General features: G+C 57.7%; 1 protein-coding gene across 1 annotated transcript; it reads left to right on the forward strand.

The window, feature by feature from the left end:
* Positions 1–375: 375 nt before the first annotated feature.
* Positions 376–12,117, forward strand: NEK8 (NIMA related kinase 8). The gene is made up of 15 exons (XM_040616204.1): positions 376–535; positions 981–1,186; positions 2,220–2,452; positions 3,197–3,328; positions 3,521–3,729; positions 4,141–4,220; positions 4,776–4,957; positions 5,194–5,344; positions 6,359–6,435; positions 7,594–7,711; positions 8,001–8,151; positions 8,383–8,546; positions 8,774–8,932; positions 9,107–9,265; positions 10,915–12,117. Exons 1-15 carry the CDS (start codon positions 489–491, stop codon positions 10,941–10,943), a joined length of 2,097 nt encoding a protein of 698 aa, XP_040472138.1. The 5' UTR covers positions 376–488; the 3' UTR covers positions 10,944–12,117.
* The last annotated feature ends 3,281 nt before the right edge of the window (positions 12,118–15,398 follow it).

Raw genomic sequence — 15,398 nt, forward strand, 5'->3', positions numbered from 1 at the left:
GGAGCCGGGCTCAGTGTCGCTAGATGGCAGCACGGCCACGTGGCGTGGCCTGTCCCCGGCCACCCCCGGGTGCAGGGCAGGTCCCTTGCGGGCTGTGGGAGCCGTCACGGGCACGCAGGGGTGCTCGTGGTCCTGGGTGACACACACACACGCACACACGGAGGGGGAGCCGGGCCCTTTGTGCCTGGCCCTACCGCAGCACAGCGCCCCCCGGAGGCTGCTGAGGGGGCGCCCCCCAGCCTGAGCCCAGTGCACCCCAAACCTCTCCGCCGGGACCTGCCCCCTCGTGGGTCGTGGGGGCCCAGCCGGGGCGGTATTACCCCCTCCTGGCCGGAGCAGGGAGCCCCGTGCTCCCCCCCGCAGCCCTACACACATGGCGGAGGGGGACGGGCGCGGCCCGCGGTGGTTTGTCCTCCCGCGGCCGCCGTAGCGGCTCCCGGAAGTGTCTCCATGGAGACGGGAGGAGCCCTGGCCCGGCCGAGGCAGGAATGGAGAAATACGAGCGGATCCGGGTGGTGGGGAGAGGGGCCTTCGGGTGAGGGCGGCCCCGGGGTCGGCCCCGTGGCGCCGAGGGGGGCACCGGGAGCGGGGGAAGCGGGGTGGGGGTCTCCTGGTCTTTTTTACCGTGGCAAAGCGTGTGGGGGGAGCGCCGGCACTACGGCACGGCGGGGAAGAGGGGGAGGCCGCAGGCCGCGTTACCATGGTAACAAGGCGCAAGGGCCCTGTCGCTATGGCAACACGGGGGTCAGCCGGCGTGTGGCGCCCTGCGGGGGGGGGGTGTGTGTGTGTCCAGGCCTTGGCTGTTGCCATGGCGATGGGGTGACACGGTACTGGGGGTGTGACACCCCGGGGGGGGGGGGGAGGGGATTGCAGGCCCTGTTACCATGGCAGCAGGGGGACAGGGGCCATGTGTCGCCCGGGGGGGGGGTGGCCTGGCCCTGCCCCCTCCACTGCCCCACGCTGAGGCCCTGTCCCCGCAGCATCGTGCACCTGTGCCTGCGCAAGGCCGACCAGAAGCTGGTGATCCTGAAGCAGATCCCTGTGGAGCAGATGAGCAAGGATGAGCGGCTGGCAGCACAGAATGAGTGCCAGGTCCTCAAGCTGCTCAGCCACCCCAATGTCATCGAGTACTATGAGAACTTCCTGGAGGACAAGGCGCTCATGATTGCCATGGAGTATGCCCCAGGTGGGCCCTCATCTCCCTGGCACCCATAGCTGGTTCCTCGGCAGGTCCAGGGAATGCTAAGCACTTAGTTTTCCTTGAGTTGAGCTGCTATGGCCCCATGTTGTGCTCCTTGTAAAGATCCTGTGCTTTGGGGACCCCAGAAAAGTCCAAACACATCTCTCAAACAGACAGTTCTGTAGAAAAGGGTTTGGGGGTCAAGGTGACCATGGGCCAAGTGACTGAGCACTGGGCCAGGTTGTCCAGAGAGGTTGTGGAGTCACCATCCCTGGAGATACTCAAGAGATGGGTCATGGTCCTGGGCAACCAGCTGTTGGTGGCCCTTCTTGAGCAGGAGATTGGACCAGATGACCTCCCAAGGTCCCTTCCCAGCTCCACCACTCTGTGATTATATGCCTTGCACCTGCTAATCATATCCAAAACAAAGATATTTCTAACACCTCTGTTGCTGATAAGTGTGCCACCATCTGCCCTTGGCTTAGATTTCACGTACATTTCCCTGTGTCAGCTATTGGCCATGCTGTTGGTCCCACAGCTTTGCATGGGAAGGTGTGATTTCTAACGAGATTTGCCATGGAGTTTAAGATGAAATCAACATTTGCATGATGGTTTGTTAAAAGTTGTATGTGAGCCCTGAATCTGGATCTCCCCTTTGCGATAGGGGCCTCTCAGTGCCACGTGGCCTCTTGGACTGCAAGAGTTCTCTTTCGCAGAACAGGCTTATCTTGTTCTGCCATCCGTGTTTATGTCCTCCTCCAAGAGCTATAATTTTAGCGTTTCTTTTCCTGCGGCCTTTGACAATATGTCAACAGTAACTTCTCCCTCGTTTCTTTGTCCCACCAACTGTGCTGCCATTGTTCTCCACACAGTCACAGGAGCACTGGAGGATGTGCTGTGTATCCCACCAGGATGTGCCTTTTCCCATGCGTTTGGCTTGTTAGGGTGCCATGGCTAAATCCTTCCCCTGGCTTTTAGGCTGGGTTTGCGCTGCCCTGTGCAGCCACCCTTGCTGATAGCCCTTTGTTGCTCTTTACAGGGGGCACGCTAGCAGAGTTTATTCATAAGCGCTGCAACTCCTTGCTAGATGAAGATACCATCCTTCACTTCTTCGTGCAGATCCTGTTGGCTCTCCACCATGTGCACACCAAGCAGATCTTGCACCGCGACCTGAAGACTCAAAACATCCTCTTGGACAAACATCGCATGATCGTCAAGATTGGAGACTTTGGCATCTCCAAAATCTTGAGCAGCAAGAGCAAAGCCTACACGGTGAGTGGCCTGGCTTTGTAGAGGAACTACTTCCCACCGTGGCAGCAGGCTGGAAACTCTGGGCTTGGCTCACGGTAGTCTCTTGGAAGCTGCTGTAGGCAGGAAGGTTGGAGGTAGCATACTTGCAGTAGGCCACATCCGCAATGCTGCTTTGCTCCTTGGTGTTTACACAGGCTGAAGTCTTCACGCCCAAGTCTGCTGCAGCTCTGTGGGCTGCAGAAAGGTGAGAAAGACTTGTCTACCCAAGCCTGGGAGAGGGTGGGGTGTCTGGGCTCACTGATGAGGGTCAACAGTGTTCCTCCTGCTGTCACAGTGGGAGGGGTGGTGTTTGCAGGCTCATCTGACACATACTTGGCAATGGAATTTCTGCCTGTGCCCCACCATCCTACTTTGTCTTAATCTCCTCTCTCTGCTTGAGATTTGAGTATCATTCCCCACCTGGACTAATGTGGCTAGACATTTATATCATATTGCTCTGGGCTCTGATTCTCTCAAGTGGATAGGAGCAAAATTAGAGATAATCTTTGTATGTGCAAGGGAGGTCACTGGAAAGGCAAATCCTCGTGTTTTTTTCTGAGATAGCCAGGCAGATGTTGACACCAGGGAACAAAACCCCAGCTCTACTATGCTTCGGTTGGTGGTGTTCCAGCCAGCCTGCATACTGCTCTCTGAACCCAGCATTTTTCTTTCCACCTCACTGCTCCAGTTTCTCAGTATTGTGGTAAATTTCTTTGTCTCTTCTAGGTTGTGGGAACTCCATGCTACATCTCCCCAGAGCTTTGTGAAGGGAAGCCTTACAACCAGAAGAGTGATATTTGGGCTTTGGGCTGTGTGCTGTACGAACTTGCCAGCCTCAAGAGGGCTTTTGAAGCTGCGGTAAGAGGGATATGGTTTACATGTAGCGCAGGGAGCTGTGGCTTCTTACAGAGGTGAAAATGTGCGCTTGGATCACTCTTCTCACTGAGCCTGGAGGTGTGAAGGCAGAGAGCAGTGCTGAAAACTTCTCGCTCCTTGGCCTCACCTCTGACCACCCAGCCACTGTATGTCTCTCTTTTGTTTTCTCTCCAGAATCTTCCTGCCTTAGTGCTGAAAATCATGAGCGGGACGTTTGCCCCAATATCGGATCGCTACAGCCCTGACCTGCGCCAGCTCATCCTTAGCATGCTGAACCTGGATCCTTCCAAGCGGCCCCAGCTGAATGAGATCATGGCTCAGGCCATCTGCATTCGGCCCCTTCTGAACCTCTACACTGATGTGGGCAGTGTCAAAATGAGAAGGCAAGTGACACTGTCACCTTAGTGTCCCTTGGGAGGGGCTACCACAGCCTGCAACGTGTCTGATCAGTTTGTATGTCTCTGTTATGAGCTCCAAAGAGTGTTGTCCTTGTGCAGCTCTCCTGTGTTACCCAGCGTGCAGCTGCTGCGGCCTGAGCCTGGCCCAGTGGCTCAGGGCCATGGCAGGTGCGGGTTTGTCATTGCAGTGGCAGTGAATAGAGAGTATGAGCTCAAAGGGAAGCAAACTGATGCCAACTCCCCTCTCTCAGGTGGTTTAAAGCACCTACTGAGGCAATTCTGTGAGCTATTCAGCTGTGGCTTATGCTGCAGCTCTGTCCAGACCTGCTGTGATCCACGGCTCTGCGGGACCTCTGGGGCGGCGCTGATGTTAAGGACTGGATTTTGGTTTGGCAGGCCAGAAAAACCCCTGGCTCCAGTGGCGACAGTGACCCACAGCCGGACGGGAGGACGAGTGAGCAGTGCCAGGCCGAGGGGTGAGTCCTGACATGACGCGTTCAACACAGCTCCATTCAGAAGGACCTTTCCTTTGGATGATGGGGTCAGAGAGGCCCTCAAGCTTCTGGAGAGAGAAAGTTAAGAGATGTCACCTTCCCTGAACCCCAGAGGAGCCCACGGGCACCTCTGCTCTGGGGACCAAGCAACGCTTTTTCTCCAGCTGCCTCTTCTAGGTTTTGAACCCTTGAATCAAATTTCTGCTGTTTCCAGCAAAGGCTGGGAACCAGCCAGTGGTGCCGAGGGGGGCTGTCCTGGTGCAGGGCAGTGCAGCTGGCATTGGTAGCAATTTGGCTAGAGCTGTCGTGGGGCCACTTTCCTCAGCTCTAGGATAAAATACAAGGAGCTGTTCCCACTTGTTTCAGCCCTGGCAGGGAGCTCCCCAGCAGCCCCTTGCCAGCCTTGGACCGGCACTGGTCTGGCTGTGCTGGCTGGCAGGCAGCTGTGCTGGCACCCAGACTGGCTGGTGTCGTTTCTTTTTCTGTGCAAAGAGAGTCAGGGATCCACGTTAATGATTTCTCTTTGTTGACCTGTAGGTGTTCGAGGTGGTTCAGCCAGGACAGGAATCCCTCCTCTGCTGTCGTCCATCTACACCTGGGGGAGCGGGATCACCACCCCCCTCCGCCTACCCATGCTTAACACCGAAGTGGTGCAGGTGTCTGCTGGCAGGACGCAGAAGGCCGGAGTCACCAAATCAGGGCGGCTCATCATGTGGGAGGTGAGTGACAGGGAACCTGGGGCAGGCAGTGGCTGTGGAAATCTCAGACGTGTGATTTCTGAGGAGGAGACGTTCCTGCTCACTGCATAGGCTCTGGCACTGTGTTCTCCAGGACTGCTGTCCAGTCCAGGTGGCAGGTAACACCAGTAAGCCTGTGGGAAAGGGTTCGTCTGAGTTCTCCAGCCCAGCTCTTGCTGCATGGAGGTGCAGCAGCTGACATGACTTCTCTCTGCCAGGCTCCCCCGATGGGTACTGCAGGAGGCCCTTCTCTCCCAGGAGCCACCGAGCAGCTCCAGCCTCAGTTTGTGTCCCGTTTTCTGGAGGGCCAGTCTGGTGTGACCATCAAACACGTGTCCTGCGGTGATCTCTTCACGGCCTGCCTCACAGGTGAGCTGCTGCCTCTTGCCTTCGCCTGGCTGAGCCCCAGACCCCTCTGCACGGCAGCTGCCTTGCAAATGCAGCGTGACTGCCTGGGGAGCCTGCTCGGAGAGGAGCCTGAGCGACACGCTGGGCTGGGGTGACATGAAGGCCTCTGTGGCCTCTCATGTTACATCAGGTGGAGGTCAGAAATGGCAGGCATGGTCCTCCTAGGATGCCACACAGCTTGGTCCCAAAGGTCTGTGCCACATGGGGAGGGCCACAAATCTCTGCTGTTTGCTGTCCTGACTTCATTGGTGTCACCTGAAGACAGAACTGACCTGTACAGTGGGGACTGCAGCATGGGCAGCGTCTGGGACCTTCAGCCTTTCTCTGTCATGTGCTCTGTGAGTGCGACACAGACACAAGCAGTGACCGGCGTTGCTGTGAGGAGTCAGCATGAGCTCCTGCAGGGCTGGCTGGCCTCAGCTGCAGGAAGGCAGGGTCTGAACCCCCTTAGAGTGGGCCAGGAGGCATGCTGACTGGGAGGGGAGCATGCATACTAGCCCAAGGCTGTGTTTGCAGAGCAAAGCCCTCCCAGTGGTCCTTTGGGAGCCCTGTTTGCACTTCTGCTGGGGATCAGGGTAGCTAACGACAGATAATGTAACTGGCAAATGTCATGGGCATGGGTTTGTCCTACCTCTCCATGGCATTTCCTGCCACCCTTCTGCTGGGCGATGAGTGTCTCTGTGTATTTAACACCTTGTCAGACCTTGGAGTTTGCAGCTCCTGCGTGCACAGCTGCAATAATGTTATCTCAGTGCTCTCCTATCATCTGCTGTTTGTTTGGCAAGTTGTCGCAGCACATCGAGGCTGCTGCTCTCTGGAAGCTCGCTGAAGGCTTCTGGCTCCTGCAGCAAGTTATGAGTCAGAGTGGGTCCAAGCAGAGACACTGTCCTGGGAGCCACAGCCAGCCCCACGGTCTGTGTGTGCCTTGCAGGGCCTCACGTGTGCCAGTAACACGACTTCTTTCTGCTTTTCCAGACAGGGGGATAATCATGACTTTCGGCAGCGGCAGCAATGGCTGTCTGGGGCATGGAAACTTCACGGATGTAAGCCAGGTTTGTCGTGAGGGTGCTGGGCATGCTGCTCCCCCAGGGTAGAGGATGGATCATGCCTTCTGTGCCACGTGAGAGGGCTCATCCCAGCTCCAGGGATGCACATCCCAGGCGTGCTCTGGCATCTGAACCCCTCCCCCTCCTCTCCCTGTCACTGCTGGTTTTAAAAGACCCAACCTGCCTCTCTCTCTCTCTCCCCCCCCTGCACAATGATCCCTTTGAGTGTGGGGGAAGTCAAGAGCTGCCTTGTGGTTGCTCTTGGCAGGCACCCAGCTTGGAGGCTGCCTCCAATCACACACCTGCCTGCTTCACTCTTGGCCTGCAGCTGCCAGGGTTCACTGAGAAAAGTTATTTTTCAAAAGAGCCAGTATTTAAAGAAGAGATGTGTGTTTCCGATTGGCTCGGAACGCTAGGGTTGAGGGCCCGTTGCTGCCTTCCAGCTTCTTCCTCGCCTGCCCTCGGATGTGGCAGCAGCCGATGGCTTCCAGCCAAGCCCGAGGACTGGTGCCATTTGTCACTGTGGTCAGCTGGCTCGTTCATTCCTGCTCTGTCCGGAGCTGAGCTGCTCAGTGCTTATTGCTGGGGAGGGGAGACCAGTTGGGAGCAGCAGCCAGATCCCAACAAATGGTGCTTTTTCACTTGCAGAAGATAATGAGAATGAGGCTCGCTGTGGCGAGGTGTTAGATCTAACAGCAGGTCACAGCAGGGGCTGGGCAAAACGTAGAGATGCTGGTCTCTCCACACCCTAACGAATATGTAGCCGATAGCTCGCAGCTCCTCTGCACAAGAGCCTTACAGCCAACGCACCCTGCACCAAGCCCCTGCCTGCTCAGAGCGTGCGTTAACAGCCCCTGGCACTCCCCACATGGGCAAGGGGGCGAATCCCAACCCTTCAGCTGAACCTATTCCCTCTCCAAACTGTTGTGCTGGCTGCTTGCTTCTGCCCCAGAGATGTTTGCATTATCTTCTGTGCTGCGTGCACGTAGTCTCTCGACCCTTTGAAGACTGTTTGGAACAGAAAAATTCGCTGGTGTTTGTGTTGGATGAAAACTGGGATGCTGCCAGCGCTGTGTTGAGGCTGGGGGGGCAGGGTGGGAGGAATGGGAGCAGCCGGGCAGGCTGGGAGGTCTCGGCTGACGGCTGCTGCTCTTCCCCTGCCAGCCCAAGATCGTGGAGGCCCTGCTGGGCTACGAGATGGTGCAGGTGGCCTGTGGTGCGTCTCACGTCCTGGCGGTTTCCAACGAACGGGAAGTGTTTGCCTGGGGCAGGGGGGATAATGGTAAGAGATGTCTGCTTTGCAAAACAGGGCTGGTGCTTTCTGTTGTCTGTTCCCACTTCCCTCGCTGGCCCTGCTTGCCTGCAGTCCTTTCCAGATGTGCCAGGCTAGGTGGGTGTGGAAGGGTTGCAGCTGCTTCGCCACATACCAGGGCCCCTGTGCTTTGGGTTTTGCTGCCTTCTGCAGCAACAGATCCCAGGCTGGGCTCCTGCAGCAGCTATGTCAGTGCTGTTCAGGGGGCTGTGCTCAGGCTGTTGCCATCAGCTGTGCCCTGCTCTGTTCCTCCTGCCAGGTCGGCTTGGGCTGGGTACCCTGGAGTGCCACAACTCCCCCCAGCAGGTCCCAGTCCCGCCAGAGCATGAGGCTCAGAAGGTTGTCTGCGGCATTGATTCCTCCATGGTCCTCACAGTGAGGAACCAGATTCTTGCTTGCGGGAGCAACAGGTAAAAGGGGTAAGGGTCTGCGCTCCAGAGCTTGCCTAAGCTTCCTGGGCCTGCCAGCCTGTGTCTGGCCCAAGAAGAGGGGGCAAGGGGCTCTAGAAGACACCTCTGTGCCATCCTACCCCCCAGCATCACACTGCTGGTGGGGCGGTTATGCTAGGGCAGGATTTCTCTCTGGGGTGTCTGTGCCAGGCTGCATTCAGCCAGCTCTGAACTGTGCTTTTCCCCGGGCAGGTGTAACAAGCTGGGCCTAGATCGGATCAGCTCGGCAGAGGAGCCTTCCCCAGAGGACCAGGTGGAAGAGGCCACTGTGTTCATGTGTGCCCAGTCGGCCCCCTTGAACCGAGAGCCGATTGTGTGCGCTGACATCGGTACAGCGCACTCGGCTGCAGTCACAGGTGAGGGGTGTGTGCCCAGATCCCCGAGGGGGGACCTGCATGTTCACTCTCTTCCTCCTGCCTCTTTCACATGGGCAGAGACCTCAGAGAGGCTCAGGAGGCACCCTGCTCCTGTCATTGGAGCTCTGTTGGAGCACGGTGATCAGCATGGCAGAGGGCAAATAGCTTCAGGGGCTTCAATGCATCCTCGGGTGACACCCAGTTGTTTCTCTCATCTCTATTGTCAGCTTCTGGCCAGTGTTACACCTTTGGGAGCAACCAGCATGGGCAGCTGGGCACCAACTCCTGCCGCAACAGCCGCGTACCTCACCTGGTTGTGGGGCTCCAGGCAATGAAGGTCACTGTGGTGGCTTGTGGGGACGCCTTCACTGTGGCCATCGGAGCAGGTGAGGCTGAAGCCCCTGTGTCCTGGGCTGTAGCAGACCCTGGCTTTCCCCTGCCTGCAGCCCATGCTGTGGCCAAGGCAGGCCTGGGAGATAGCGCAGGGCAGTACCAGGGACATGGGAGGCCTATTTGCTGGTGAGCTCTGTGTGCAGCACGCTGTATGTATCCCCCTGCAGAAGGGGAGGTGTGCACGTGGGGCAAAGGAGCCAGGGGACGCCTGGGCAGGAAGGATGAAGAAACAGGAGTGCCGAGGCCGGTGCAGCTGGAGGAGACGCATCCATACCTGGTGACCTCTGTAGCCTGCTGTCATGGGAACACGCTGCTGGCAGTAAAGCGTGAGTAGAAACTTCATGACTGTGATTTCTGCCATGACAGCCCAGCCAGCCACAATGCCTTGTGACTGGAGCTGTAGTGAGTAACCCTGGCACACGAGCCCTGTGTTATTCTAGTCCCTCTAGAGCTGTAGATGAAGAGAAATAACTCGAAGGCCACAAAAGTTCCCCTTCTGCTATGCAGCACTCTGATGCTACCCCTTCCTCTGGGCTAGGGGAGCAAAGGGGCGGCGGAGGGGGTTTCATGCACTCCCAGACAGGTGGGCTGGCCAAGCTGCGGCTGATGGGGAGTCAGTGTGCTGGCGGTCCACCGAGTATCCAAAAAGAGCAGCTCTCTAATTGATGCTGCTGAAATAGAAGCTGAGATTTGAGGCGTCGTTTTGGCTGCTGCCTTTCCATTGTGGTTTGGAAAAGATAGCAATGGTTTTTGTGGTTCCTCTCTGCTTGAGCCAAAGGCAGCATCGTTGCGCGGTTAAAATGTGCCCATGGTGTGACCTGCCCTTCCGTTGCCTGGGTGTGCGATGGGAGCCTGGCCCAGACTGCTGGAGGGGCCTTTCTTCCTCCTCTGCCAGGCCGATTATGGCCTCGGCGCTGGGCTGAGGGATTCCAGTCCCAGCCCACTTCAAGGAGGCTAATTACACCCCGGAGGGGAGGAGGCCCAGCTGACTGCCCCAGTGCAGCGGAATCAGCCATGGCTCCCGTTCCTCCCCGGCGAGTGCCCAGCTCTCATGGGATATGTGCTGCCACGTGAAGGGGACAGGGAACAGCCGAGTCCTGTGCTCGGGAACAAGTAGGGTGTTTGTCACAGGAGTAAAAGGGTTTTGTCTCTGCAGGAAGGCTGTGGGCTGCTCTCCCGCTGCCGGAGTTGCCTTGCACCCCACAGCAGCTGTTTGTGGGCTCCCCCCTGCAGCACCGTAAGGGCAGGGCCTGAGGGTGTAGCCCCGCTGCTGTCCCTCTGCACTGTCCAAAACCTCAACCCGCTTGTCCCGGTACTGGAAGTGCAAACGCAGCAGCAGCGGTGTCAGGGCAGCAGCCGTGCCTGCTCCAGCACCCCTCAGCGATCAGGGTACAAAAAGCATCGAGAGCTGTGTAAAAAGCTGAGATCTGGCTTTGGGCTTTCACGCAGCTTAGTCTGCCTGGAAACCTCTGCAGAGAGAACACAAGAGCTAGTGACACGTGTACTGTCATTGCTGCTGTCAGCTGCGGCTGTGACCTGGCCCAGAGAGGGTGTTGGTGCAGGTGAGCAGCACTGCACCTTTGGGGCAGCAGTTCTGTACCGCTCTGCGGTTTCCTCCCGTGTGGCCAACACCGTTTTTGACTGGCTTCGGCTTTTGCCCAAGTGAGGCCACTGCTGCACCCTTCTCTCAATCCCGCTGTGAACGCAGGAGTAACTGGGAGAAGCTGGGCATGCTGGAAAGGAAGAGGAGGGCACAAGCCTCAGGAGACAGCATTTCCTCCTGCTTGGGCTCTGGCTGCTGGGCATTGCCTCCTGCTTGTGCCACTACTTAGGCCTTGCAGTGACTTTCTCAGGTGGCGGGGCAGGGATTGTGGTGCCCATCTGTTGGGTATCTGGCCTGTGTGGGGCAGGGCCTGGAGCTTCACCGAGATGACAGCTTATGGCTTATTCTTAGTCCTTGCCCTTTGTGTTTCAGCGGCCGTGGAAGAGGCACCTTCCCAGTGAGCTTGAGTTGAGAGGGGCCACATCCAGCCTCATCGTATACCCGTCCTGGGGCTCCCCCCAGCCACCCGGTATGCCTCTCCTCTTGCTGCTGCCCGCTGTGGCCTGGCTTGGACCTGTGTCCCCAGGCTCTGGAGCTCCTCAGCTGCATTCCAAAAGCAGCAATCTGGAAACAGGATGCTCCCGACGGTGGTTCCCACGGAACCGGAGCTGGTCTCACCAAATCAACAAGGCTCTCTGTGAACCTCCTGTGCCTGAGAGCCGCTGCCCCAGCCGTGCTGTGGGGTGGACATCCCCGGAGCTCCAGTGCTGCCTTCAGGGGGTCGTGTGGGGGCTCTGCCCCTCCCCACTGGAAGTGCCTGTGTGGAAGGGTGAGGAGCACAGAGGTTGCTTTCCCCCATGGAAGCTGTCTGTGGTTACAAAGCCCGGGCTGACAGCTTGGTGTCTGAGAGAGCTGTCAGCCTTTGCACAGCAGTGTCTGGAGTTAGGGCCCCAGGCGCTATGCTGGGTGACTAAGTGCAAACCTCTTTTCTAATTAGAGAGGTCTGTTCTTTCCCATCCCCCCCCCGCAACGTTTCACCCATTTGTTGAGCTGTTCATCACGCTTTTGAGGGTCCTGGCCTGCACGGCTGGCCAAACCTGGCGTGAGCAGCCTCTCTGTGCGGCGCAGCGTGCCTCACTCTCCCAAAACGCTGCCTGGAGCTTTCCAATTACAGCCTCTCCTGGCCCCAGGAGCTTACCAGAGGATTCTCCAGCTGACATTTGTCCTCAGGCCCCTAAATCCTGCTGCTGACCAGCTCACTGGCTCCCAGCTGAGCTAGCGGAAGGCAGCAAAACACAGCAAGTGATTGTCAGTAATTGCAGTTTTTTAACCCAGATCTCTCCAGGAAGATGATGAGTTTTCACCGGGGATCCTTTCGGCAGACAGGAGGGGGCATATCACTGTGTCACAGACAGGAGTTACGGTTTTGTATCTCCAGAAGGGTTGTTTCCTTTCCTTTCTTTTTTTTTTTTTTTTTTCCCCCTCCTCTTTTCTTTTTTTAACTTACATCTGCCCTGGGCCATTTTTTGATGAGCTTCTGTCTCTGATCTGCCTGACATTGCAAATGTTCTTGCCTTTCACATCCATCTTTGTGCTGTTGCCAATCTGTTGTGTATAAAGTCAGTGCTTTCATAAGCTGGCTGAGATGAAATCTCTCTAATTATTTTTGTGATTCTTTCCTGTTTTCAATGAGGGAAGCCTCGCTGGGCTCTGGTAGAAGCCAACTGATCCCTCTGTCATGTGAAAGGTAATGAATTTCTGCAGGTCTCCTGCTTTTTCCTCCCTCGCCTCCCAGGCTCCGGCTGGGGAAGGGAGCAGGTCCTGTCCGGCTGGGAGAGGTGTGTGCAGCCCTGACGGCAGACGCGGCCTCCCTGTTTGGCTCCTGCCAGGGTGGGTGCATGGGGTTTTCCCTGCCGTTTTTGTTTCTTGTGGAGCTGCCTTTTCAGGCGGTTACACCCTGCTATCCCGGGAAGCTGACTCGAATTCAAAGGCTCTGCCATCCCTTGGCACTCGCCATGTGCTGTAGGTCACAGGGACGGCTCCGGCAGCCTGGTGTCAGCGGAGGGGAAGATGTTCCCCACTCCCACACCAACCTGGGCACCAGGGTAATTGCAGGGCTGGGTTAAACTGCCTCGAAGCCCCTCTGGGCCATTGCCTCTCCTCCCTGCGCTGAGCTGGCAGCAGCAGCAGCTCCTACAGCAACAGATTTGTCTTGTTTGTGTTGTGCTCAGCTCTCGGGGCTCCCCTTGCCCCACGCCATGTGCAAACCCATTCCATAAGAAGGGGCTGGTGTTCCTGCTGCAGCCTCCCCAGGGCTGAGGGTTGGCAGGGTTGGCAGGCAGGACAGAGGGCTCTGCCACCCTTTGAGTTGTCAGTGGTGGCACCAAAATGCCACTGTTCCAGGGGATGTGCAGCCTGGAGAGCCAGGCTCTCCCTGCTCCAGCTGGGCTGCCAAATCCAGGGGTGAGGCCCCTGGCAGCCCCCCTGTTCCCACCCCTGTGCTGGTTCTTTTAGGGCTTAATGATGCCTTTGCTTGGCAGTGCTGGGGCTGGAGGTGTCACTACCTTGAATATTAGGACCCTTCACTCCAGGCAGGGGGAACCAGTGTGGGCCAGTGTGCTTTGTGCTGGGCTGAGGGCTTGCAGCGAAGGCTGGAGCCCTTGGGATTTCGCAGCCTGTGCGCTCCGTGCAGGAGTTCAGCTGTGAAGCCCGGCAAGATGATTTGAATAATTTAATACTGGGCTGTGACCAACCCTGGCGAAAGGGTAAAGGAAACAAAGAGGCCCCCAGCCCCGAGCAACAATAGCTCTTGAAATGACAAGCCGAGGCATGTCCGCGCTGCCGGAGGCAGAGAGCAGCCCGGGCAAATAGGCCAGTTGCATTCCTCACGTCTGCTGCTTTGTTTCCCTGCAGAAGCTCCTGGTGAAAACTGCAGGTCTCAGGGCTTCTCCCTTTATCCTTGTTTTGTTCCTGTGTTCTGCAGAGCTGGTGGTGGATCGGCTGCATCCCCACAGCTCTTCCTGCCAAGGCAGGCAGGGCCGGAGGGGAGCGGGTAGGGGAGGTGATGCGGGGATAAGGCTGCCTGGTCCCATCTTGCGCATCCTGGCCGGTGCGGGTCCCCCGTGGTCCTTGTCACCCAGGGAAAGCCCGTTCCCATGCTCGATAAGATCCTGCTGACCCGGGCCATCGCCATCAGTAGGAATCAGCCCAAACTGGCTGCTGACCCGGGGCTGATTTGATTTGATCCCAGCACCTCCATCGTGGTTGTATCCCCGTTCCCAGGAGGTTTGGCAGAAGGTGCGGCTGCCGTCCGTCTGTCCAGCCACCCCGCTCCCCTCACCCCTGCCCTCCCTGGGCACCAGTCCCCAGAAGCAGGGAGAGGACTCTCCCCGCTCCTTTCCCTGCGGCAAAACGCTCCACCTTAACTTCTTTAGAAGCCGGAGCGTCGGTTTTCTGTCCCTCCAGTTTAGGTGTGTGTATATCTATATCTATATATATACAGGGCAGAGGGATGGGGCAGGGGGAGGCTGGGGGAAGCAAGCAGGAGGCCTCCTCGAGCCCAGAAGGGTTCAAGAACTGACCCATCATGGGGGACAGAGAACATATTGGAGGGATGGAGAACATATCGCCTCCACAAAGGGAATTGCCCTGCCCGGAGGTTGAGTGTCGCCTTTGTGTGAGACAAACGCCTGGCTGTGGTGCTGCGTGCGGGGAGGGCTTTCCTTAGGGAGAGGGGAAAAGGAGGGGATCTTTGTTTGCAGGGTCTGACACCTCCCAGCCATCCTGCCGGCACAGCCAGCACCTTCTGATGGCTTTGTCGGCTCCTGGCTAATTAGCAGAGATGCTCTTCAGTGAGGTTAGGGAAGAAAAATTTTGAAAACATCAAAGAGAAGCAGTAAACAGCGATGAAACACGGCTCTGTTTCACGCCTGTCATTAGAGACACAGGATTTCTAAGCTTGCAGGAGCGATGCGGAAGGCACAGGGTGTCCCGTCCCCCCCGTGGGGTGCCAAGGGTCCATCCTTTTGGCCTGAGCCTGGTCCTGTAGCCGTGTCCGGGGATGCTTTTGAGACAGGACCAGGTGGCAGGGAGCGCCTTTCTCCAGCTGGGTGGTGAGCCTGGCTCCAGGGCCTGCTGCTGGGACCTAGGGGCAGAACCAGACTGACCGTGGGGGCCACTGGTGGATCCTGCCGTGGGGGGGGGGGGGGGGCAGCTCTGAGCAAACCCAGCCTGGGAGCATCTCCAGCCCTTGGTGCCACCCCAGTGACAGCTCAGAGGTGCCTGGTGTGCCCCGCTGCCCTCTGTACATTGCCCACTGTCATTTGTTTTGAGGCGTTGGGTTTCCAGGCTCTCTGGGAGCTGGTTAAAGTTTAACTCCAGGCTCTCCACCGCAGGCTGCTCAGGGAAGACCCCATGGTGCCTGTTAACGCTCAAAGTACACCAGCACCGGCTTCCCCGCTGTCTGGGTGTCAGGAGCTAAAGTCCTGTTGTGGCTCAGGCCGTGGCAGGGTAAACCTGTTATCCCTCGGGGTAACCCCAGGAATCAGCCCCCCATCCCTCCTTGGCAGCTCCGGCAGGAGCAGGCAGGCTGCCTGCCCTCCTCCCCCCGGGCTGCTGAGGATTTTATTTTAAGCAGAAGCCTCTCGGGAAGAAGGGTAACGTGAGCTCCTTGAGTGACAAGTGATGGAGCTTGACTTGCTTAGCGTGTCCCCCAGGAATCCCTCTCCTCTGCCATTTGCTAATTGAAAACTGCTAACATTTGGGGCTGGAGCAACTGCCGCCCTTCGCGGGGAGCTGGCTGGAGCGCGGCGGTGGCACTAACACATGCTGGCAGCCTGTCATCTGCTCGGCTCCCTCTCTGGGGAAAGGGGCAAATCCTGCCATATGCTGCTCCGGTTTCTGACGGAGCGGAGTGG

This window comes from Falco naumanni, chromosome 1, assembly GCF_017639655.2.
Source record: "Falco naumanni isolate bFalNau1 chromosome 1, bFalNau1.pat, whole genome shotgun sequence".
NCBI classification, from domain to species: domain Eukaryota; kingdom Metazoa; phylum Chordata; class Aves; order Falconiformes; family Falconidae; genus Falco; species Falco naumanni.

What these genes read in the sequence shown, in the direction of transcription:
- NEK8 (XM_040616204.1), top strand. Translation starts at nt 489, where the DNA reads ATGGAGAAATACGAGCGGATCCGGGTGGTGGGGAGAGGGGCCTTCGG. An exon ending in AGAGGGCTTTTGAAGCTGCG is followed by an intron (nt 3,329 to 3,520) that starts GTAAGAGGGATA and finishes TTTTCTCTCCAG; the next exon opens with AATCTTCCTGCCTTAGTGCT. An exon ending in ACTTCACGGATGTAAGCCAG is followed by an intron (nt 6,436 to 7,593) that starts GTTTGTCGTGAG and finishes TTCCCCTGCCAG; the next exon opens with CCCAAGATCGTGGAGGCCCT.